Consider the following 8,651-nt stretch of genomic DNA (forward strand, 5'->3'; position numbering starts at 1 on the left):
GTGTGCCAGTTGAGCTTCATAACTCAACAGATGAATTAAAGTACTTTCATACAAGCAGTCTTTTATTCTATACCAAGAAAGGTTAGAATTCTGAAATTCTAGAATGAGAGCAAGGAATATGCCTGGAAGGCCAGACTAAATTCTCATCTGTGAACAGGGCTCTAGTATTTCTCATGGATAAAAAAAAAAAAATGCTAGAAAAATCTCCTTTCCAGTATAATAGTTCTACAAAGGAGAATAAAAGATGGAGCCATTGAAGACAAACCACACCTTAAGTTCTGAATTTATTATTTTAGGCTTTGGGGACCTGGCTGAACTACAGATCCTCTTTTTTGGACTCTTTCTAATTATGCATCTCATCACTCTAGCAGGCCATACAACTATTGTGCTCATCACTCTTATTGACACCTGCCTCCAGACACCTATGTATTTCTTCCTTCGGAACCTATCTGCCATTGAAATTTGCTACATATTAGTTATTGTCCCTAACATGTTGGCCAATTTTCTGTCCAGAAACCATCGAATGCCCTTCCTGGGATGTGCTCTGCAAATGCACCTTTTCATTGCTCTGGGTGGAGCAGAATGTTTCCTTCTTGCTGCAATGGCATATGACCGTTTTGTGGCCATCTGTAACCCCCTGCGTTACACACTCATCATCACCCGGGAACTCTGTTTGCAGATGCTGGCTCTGGCATGCATCAGTGGTTTCACACTTTCACTTACTCTTACCACGCTGATATTCCTCCTGCCCTTCTGTCAGTCTCATGTCATCAACCATTTCTTCTGTGACATTCCTGCTGTTCTATTCTTAGCCTGCTCTGATACTCAGGCAAATGAAATTGCAGTCTTCCTTGTATGCACGTTAATTCTGCTGATTCCCTTCTTGTTGATCCTGTTTTCCTATGGATTCATTATTGCTGCCATCCTCAGAATCCATTCAGCAGAAGGCAGGAGCAAAGCTTTTTCTACCTGTGCTGGCCACCTGCTGGTCTCTGTTATGCACTATGGCTGTGCAATATTCATCTACATTCGTCCCAAGTCCTGCTACACCCCAGAACAGGACAAAATTGTGTCCTTAATCTATACTAATATAACCCCAATGCTTTATCCTATGATCTATAGCTTGAGGAACAAGGAAGTCAAAGGTGCCCTCAGAAGATTTCTGGTGAACCACAACCAATAAGGTGGCAGCCCAGTCCAAGACAAGTTGAAAGGGAAGACACAACCCAACAACAGTAACCAGGCCCTTTTCAAACAATTCAGCTATCTCACTGAACACTTTGTATGCCTACGCTTTTGTTTGAGACTTTTCCGTGGTTCTTAGTACATGTGGAATTTACTGCTCACCTTTCTGAATTTGGAAAGATGAAAGGAATCTTAAAATTTTTATTTTAGGTATGGAAAATGTTTCAGAATTTTCTATGGCTTAGAGATTCACTAGACTATTCTTCATTTTTAGATGATTTTCTGTTCCCCACCATAGACAATTTCATCCATCACCAAGAACATAGCCAGAGATATGAACACTGATAATCAAGGTGACAAATTGACCTACATAAAGCTTCTCTGGCTGAATAACCAAGGAGAATATAAATATAAGAAACTTCCAGATCAAAACTAGATAAAGTGAAGAATTTGGAATAAATAAGCAGCACAGAAGCTGAATTTCTGTGCCACCAAATGATGGTGTAGACATTGCTTTAGCAACAATGAAAAGCAGCAGCACTAATATTACCAATGGAAGTATTGAGGAACTGCAATCTGCCTACAATATGATCCACCCTCAACTTCCCCACTATCCTCCCTAGGGCACCTCAGTATTGGATTTCTTTCCTTTATCTCTGGGCTAAATGATGCTTCATTGCTCACATCTTAGTAAAGGGCCAACCTGATTTTAAAGCCGTGCAAGCTGCCCATAACTGACCTAGCAGCTAAAGGAGGTGTCCCTTCTTTGTGACCACATGTGCTTACAGATTTTTAGTGCTGTTATTATTTGTGTGACTCTATTACCTTCCCAAGGGCTCCTTGAAGGTGAAAGCTATTATTAATTTCTATCATCCTAGCATCTAGACCATAGTGGGTACCTAAGAAATAGTTATTTAGCTGAACTATGAAATCCCATGAGCTTTGGAACAGGGATGTATTCAGATGTTAACTGATTGTAAACTTCTCTTTCTGTGTTGTGCTTGCATGTGTGTTTGTTTGTGTAAAGATACATGTGTTTGTGTGGATACATGCAAGGTAAAGTGCATGTATGTGGGTGTGGGTGTATGTGACTACATGCATTTATGTGCATGTAGAGGCCAGAGAAAAACCTCGGTATTCTCATTTCATATTCCTCATGTGCTGCCTATTTTATTTTACTTTATTTTATTTTTTGAGAAAAAGTAGCCAGCTAGGCTGAATGTCCAAGGAGCCCTAGTGATCCAGTCTATCTCTCCGGTTCTGGAGCTACAAGCACGTATCAATACGTTTGGAATCTTAAAATTCAGGTCCCTGTACTCATGCACTTTATTAATTAAGCTATCTCTTCTGCCTCTACAATTTTTAATAACCTTTCTGATTGATTGAAACATTGCCTATTCTGTATTCATAGTCCAGTGACAAAGGTTAGGTGTACTGATTATGAAAGAGTATTTGTTGATTCCATTCCCACCCCACAGACTGAATTACATGTTATGGATGCCATAAGTTCCTCTAGCATACACTTGGAAAAATATATAATTTGAATGAATGAGCTCTCATTTTTCTGGGCACTGGATTCAACACTGGAAATAGAAAAGTTGAAGACAAGGTCCCTCTTCTCAAGGAGCTAACAAATAAGCCTTGGCCATTAGACACTAACATAATCCATTTTTGGGGGGAGGGGGTTAAAAAAGCCCTTTTATAGAGCGGTTTTGAAACAAAACAAACCAAAAGGTTTACAAAAGAAAAGGATACAGAAATTGAATAACTTGCTTCATATGTCCCCAAGAGGAAAAAAAAAATAAAGGGGACAATACCAACATGCTCAACAATAAGGGGTTCTTTTCCTTATTTCTTAATACAAAATACAAGCAAAGGATACACATACTTAAAACAAAGTTCAGGAGCAGACAGCAGTCCTGGAAATCTTTCAGTCGGAGCAAGGCAGGAGTTTGTTGTTGTTGTTGTTTATGCAAACGCGTACAGACCAGGATATGTAAATGTATGAGATGAAGTATCCCATCAGACCATCACAAGTCTACCAAATGCATGCTGCATCTATAATTCATGAACATGATCAACAAAATCATGTTCACTTCAACTCGGTTTAAATTAAAGGGGGAAAAAAAGACCTTAAATAAAGTGGTTACATTCAAACTTTAGCTTCCTTAGTACCATGCTGCAGATTTTAGCACTGCTAAGGTATTGCAAGAATGCTCAACCCTCTTGTCTAATCATGTATCAAGCCACACCACAGTATGAAGAAAAGGATGCCAGGCTCTCAGCACATGGCCTAAGACAGGCCAGCTTAAGATTGGAGACTAAAATCAAGGAAGACCAGGAGGCTTTAGAACTGGCAAAGTAAGTCTAAAAGATGATTCAAGGCAAACTGATCATGGAGGCTGAGCAACCTGGCAAAGTCTTATGCCTTGCAGGAATGAAGCATGTAAGGTTTGCTGCAATATGCTCATGGTACATGGACTATCTAGAGCTCTTATTTACAAATCTTGTAACAAATACTTCCAGAGGAAAGGGGGGGGAATCATCAATTTCCAGAAGACAAGGGTTTAATTGCCAGACATTTACAAACACACACTCACACATACCCAAATCACACTTCAGGGTTTTATACATGCTATTTTTAGGGTATAACTGAGTACTATACTTCCCCAACCCTCCATAAAATATCAAAACAAAACCAGAAAAAAAAAAGACCAAACCAAACCAAAAAAATAACCCCAAACTGAAAAAACCCCGATCCCCCAAAGCAATTACCCCCTCAGAATCTAGAAAACCCCCTCACCCAATATACAAAGTGTCTGCACAACTGTGATGCTCTACAGCCACAGAGCATGCTCAGATGTTACCAGCTCATTGGTCATTGGCATGGCAACAAGTAGGCATATGGGATCCTCCTAGTGTTTAGTACAATCACACCACTGTGAATCAGGCTTTGAACAAAAGTATAATCTATGGATTTGATATTCAGAATCATGTATTTTCTCTTCTAAGACAAAGGGAAAAGGAGGTTCAAATAGTAATGTGGCCATTGGCAGCTTGACATCACAATACTCAAAAACAAAACAACTCCCCATCTTCAAGTAACTCTCAGCAACTTCTTCCAGTGAGAAAATGTCAATATTCTACCCTCAAGAGCAACCAGTGGCTTTAACTTCCCCTCCCCTTTGTTAAGAAGTGTGTACTGCTTGCTTCTGACCTCCATCCACACACCACGACGTGCCTGGCCTCCACTGTTTCCTACCCAGTCACAGGTGGGAATGTTTCTAGTGTGGCTTCTGGAGCTCCCAGGAAAGAGAACTTTCCAAACGGGTACTGATTCCACAGCAGCAACAAAGCTTTCTGTTGCTTCAAGTCTGCTCTGGCAGGGGCCCCTAAGCCTGAGTTTTGTTCACACTATTTCCTCTCCAACCTGCCACCTACATGTTTGTGGACATTAAAAATTTAAAAAGCCCATGTAAAAAAGTGTCACCTTTTATGGTGGCATTAATCCCAGCAGTGTGTGAGTGAGGGGGAAGGAGGACTCCCAGCCAGACTACAAAGTGAAACCAGGCCCCAAAAATAGTCAAGATCAGCTGGTTATATTTATCAAAAGTCCTTCTAGATTATAACCTCAAATTCCACTGATTTTTATGTGGAAGAAAATGCTATTTTGAACTAGTACCATATATAAGCATCGAAGACCAAAAAAAAAAAAAAAAAAAAAAAAAAAAAAAAAAAAAAAAAAAAAAACTATTTTGAAGAGACATAACAAAACATGAGGTTAAGATGAGCCATGTAGCAAGTTTGAGGCCAGCCTGGGGTAAGGTGTTTGTGGGGGATTCTCACTCCCTTAGAAAAAGAAGCATTCACCCTACCATTAGTTTTCCTTTGTAAGGTTAATGTGGACGGGAGGTACTGAAAGCAGTTAAGGTTTCAGCAGATATTTAAAATTTACCCTTTGGGTCTTCTCTAACAAATCCCATCAGTGGTGGATGCTTGAAAGCAGCAGTAAATTGCCACTTGGCAATACAGAGGCTGCCATTTCTGACAAGGGGAGACAAAGGCTTTAACCAGAGCCTGGAGAACTAGAATGTAGTGTTAGCTGAGTTGCTCCATCTATTAAAGAGGTAAACCTAGCTAAGCACCTTCAAAAAACACCCCATTCCTGAGCACTGCAAATTAAGACAGTGAATACATTGCCACTGCGCTACAGGCATACTAGAAAGAAAGAAAAAGAGAGAGAGGACAGAGAGTAAGCCTTGGAGGTGCCGAGGGCCAGTCATTATGAACACACAGTCATGTCCTTATTAACCTAAGGGCTGAGCACCTGTTTCCAGTTGAGCACATTAAATGTCTCCCCATTTACATGCATGATCTGAAAGGAAGACCAGAGTGTTACAAACCACTAAAAAAAAAGTGAAAACAAAGTTCCCTTAGAGCATGTGTGCTCACTTGAGACATCACTAACCCAACCGACCTGTAATTAGAAAATATATCTTCAATCTAATGAGTTGGTTTTAAAAGAGATTCTAAACAAGTACAATCAGACACACCTTTTGCACAAGTAACCTAGAAGGTAGTATTATTTTTCAATTATAGGTAGATAAAATCAGAGATATTAGTGCAGATTATTAAGGAGACTGTTAAAAAAATTAGGCTTAAGTTGAAAGAGACCCTACCCACAGATTTTCATGAAACATAACCCAAGGAAAACCCAAATGTCACTAGGAATGTAAGACTGAATTACAAACTCCAAAAAGGGAGAGATGCCTGGTGGAAATGGTGAGTCTCTTCTTTAAGGACAGGTTCCTGAGCAAACCCACCACAGCAAATAGAATAATCTGTAATACCCACGACATAGCTCACAACTATATATCTCATAACAATAATCCAACTGCTTATGTTCAAGTTTCTATTTTTGGCCATGTTAATACTCATTTATTAGCAGTGCAGGGTTGAAATAACTCTCTGCCACTAGGTGTTTTGTTTATTTATTCATTTATTTATTTTAAAGCAGATCTAAGAATGTTTTTTAAAGTATCTTAAAAACCAGAGTAAAAATATTTCTTAAATAACCTTTTGTCCTATGAACACCTATAACAAAATGACATTGTCTGAGACAAACATGTCTCAGATATGTTTTCAGTGATTGGTTTTTATCTCTCTAGTGTACCTGGCCTTTGTCCCTGGATCTTTGATGTTCCCGGTGGCAGAAGGCGTGCGCCCCTATTCTGCATGCACATGCCTGCCAGGTGGAAACAGATACCCCCAGGCAGTGTTCCTGCTCCCTTGAACCAATCGGGATCGGGGGGGGGGCACACATTCTGTGCACTTTGCACAGACCTCTCTCTGCTCCCTGGCTACTTGCAGCCCAGTCTCACCAGGCCTGTGTCCCCTCAAAATCTGTACATTTATCTTTGTTTTTTTAAATAAAGTTGTTCAATTATAAAAATCTTCACCAATGAGAAGAAAAAATTATGTCTTCTTTTAATCATACATATGACGAACAATGCAATAAATTAAATATATATATATATATATATATATATATATATAATGGCAAATAAATACTTCTTTTGACACCAGTCAGATTGGCCAAGATCCAAAACTCAGATGACAGCAGATGCTGGCGAGGCTGTGGAGAAAGAGGAACACTTCTCCACTGTTGGTGGGGTTGCAAGCTAATACAACCACTCTGGAAATCTGTCTGGCGATACCTCAGAAAATTGGATATAGTACTACCTGAAGACCCAGCTATTCCACTTCTGGGCATATACCCCAGAGACACTTTAATACACAACAAAGATATATGCACCACAATGTTCATAGCGGCTCTATAATAGCCAGAAGCTGGAAGGAACCCAGATGTCCTTCAGAAGATGAATGGATACCAAAATTGTGGTACATATACACAATGGAGTACTACTCAGCTACCAGAAACAATGACTTGACCAAATTCTTAAGAAAATGGCTGCATCTAGAGAATATCATCTTGAGTGAGATAACCCAGTCACAAAAGAACAGTCATAATATTCAGTCACTGATAGTGGGATGCTAACCCCAGAGGCTTGCACTCCCCCAGAAACAACTCACAGACTGTATAAAGTCCAAGAAATAAAGAAAACAAAACAAAACAAAAAAAAATTTACAAAACAAGAAAACTTTAACTATTTCCATGTTACATTTTGTTTTACATGTACTTTAGCTCATTGTAACCATTAAGTTTTCAAGGCATACAACCAAACCTTGAAAAAAATCAAGTACTGACTAAAAAATATATTCATATAGTTTTATATAAAAAATATGTTAAAATCTGAAAAAAAACTACTGACAAAAATGTATAATTTTAAGCAAAAAATGTTTAAAATCTGTACATTTATCTTTGTTTTGTAAAATAAAGTTGTTTAAAAAAAAAGAAAGAGGCAGAGCAGAGCCTGGCCCAACCACCAGCCGGAAAGGCGGCTCGTACAGGCTGAGCAACTGTGACTGGGAACAGATCTTAGGAACTTCTGTTCCCACCCGGAGAGGACTTCAGGATGCAGAGCAGAGCCTGGCCCAACCACCAGCCTGAAAGGCGGCTCGTACAGGCTGAGCAACTGGTGAGTGGGAGACCTAGGCTGCGGGGGAGCAGAGGGATCTCTGCGGAGTGCACACGGAAAGGGCACCCCCTGCCCTGACCTGCCCTGTCCTCCCCGATCCAGTGACCGGGAACAGATCTTAGGAACTTCTGTTCCCACCCGGAGACGACTTCAGGACACAGAGCAGGGCCTGGCCCAACAGCCAGCCGGAAAGGTGGCTCGGAGAGGCTGAGCATCTGTGACCAGGAACAAATCTTAGGAACGTCTGTTCCCACCCGGGGGCGACTTCAGGACGCAGAGCAGAGCCTGTCCCAGCTGCCACCCGGAACCTGGGCTGCTGGGGAGTAGAGAGATCTCTGAGGAGTGCACACGGAAAGTGTACCAGGGACACAGACCAGATACAAGGGAAAGGCAAGAACATATCACTGACAACAAAATGGCAAGAGGAAAGAGAAAGAGTATATCCCAAGGAAACCAAGACAATCTAGCAACACCAGAACCCAGCTCTCCGATAGTAGCAAACATAGGAATTCCAAACACTCCAGAGAAAGAAGACACAGACCTGAAAACATGCCTCAAGACGCTGATAGAGTTACTTAAACAAGAAAGGGAGGAAAAGCAAAAAGATTCAGAAGCTTTTAAAGAAGAAACAAGAAAAACACTCAAAGAACTCAAAGAACGAGAGGAAAACAGAACCAAAGAAATAAAGGAATGGAAGAGGGAAATTAAAACAGAAATTGACACAATAAAGAAAGCGCTAAAAGAGATAACCCTAGAGTCAGAACACCAAAAAAAGAAATCAGGAGTCACAGAAGCAAGCATTTCCAACAGATTACAAGAGATCGAGGAGAGAATCTCGGGGGCAGAAGACAACATTGCAAACATAGA

At 40.4% G+C, this 8,651-nt stretch overlaps 1 protein-coding gene across 1 annotated transcript; it reads left to right on the forward strand.

Annotated features, from left to right (window-relative positions):
* Positions 1-244: 244 nt before the first annotated feature.
* Positions 245-1,183, forward strand: LOC308415282 (olfactory receptor 10K1-like; the record flags this gene model as incomplete). The annotated part of the gene is made up of 1 exon (XM_080910269.1): positions 245-1,183. One exon carries the CDS (start codon positions 245-247, stop codon positions 1,181-1,183), a length of 939 nt encoding a protein of 312 aa, XP_080766395.1.
* Between the last annotated feature and the right edge of the window lie 7,468 nt (positions 1,184-8,651).

This window comes from Micromys minutus, assembly GCF_963924665.1.
Source record: "Micromys minutus genome assembly, chromosome: X".
NCBI lineage: Eukaryota > Metazoa > Chordata > Mammalia > Rodentia > Muridae > Micromys > Micromys minutus.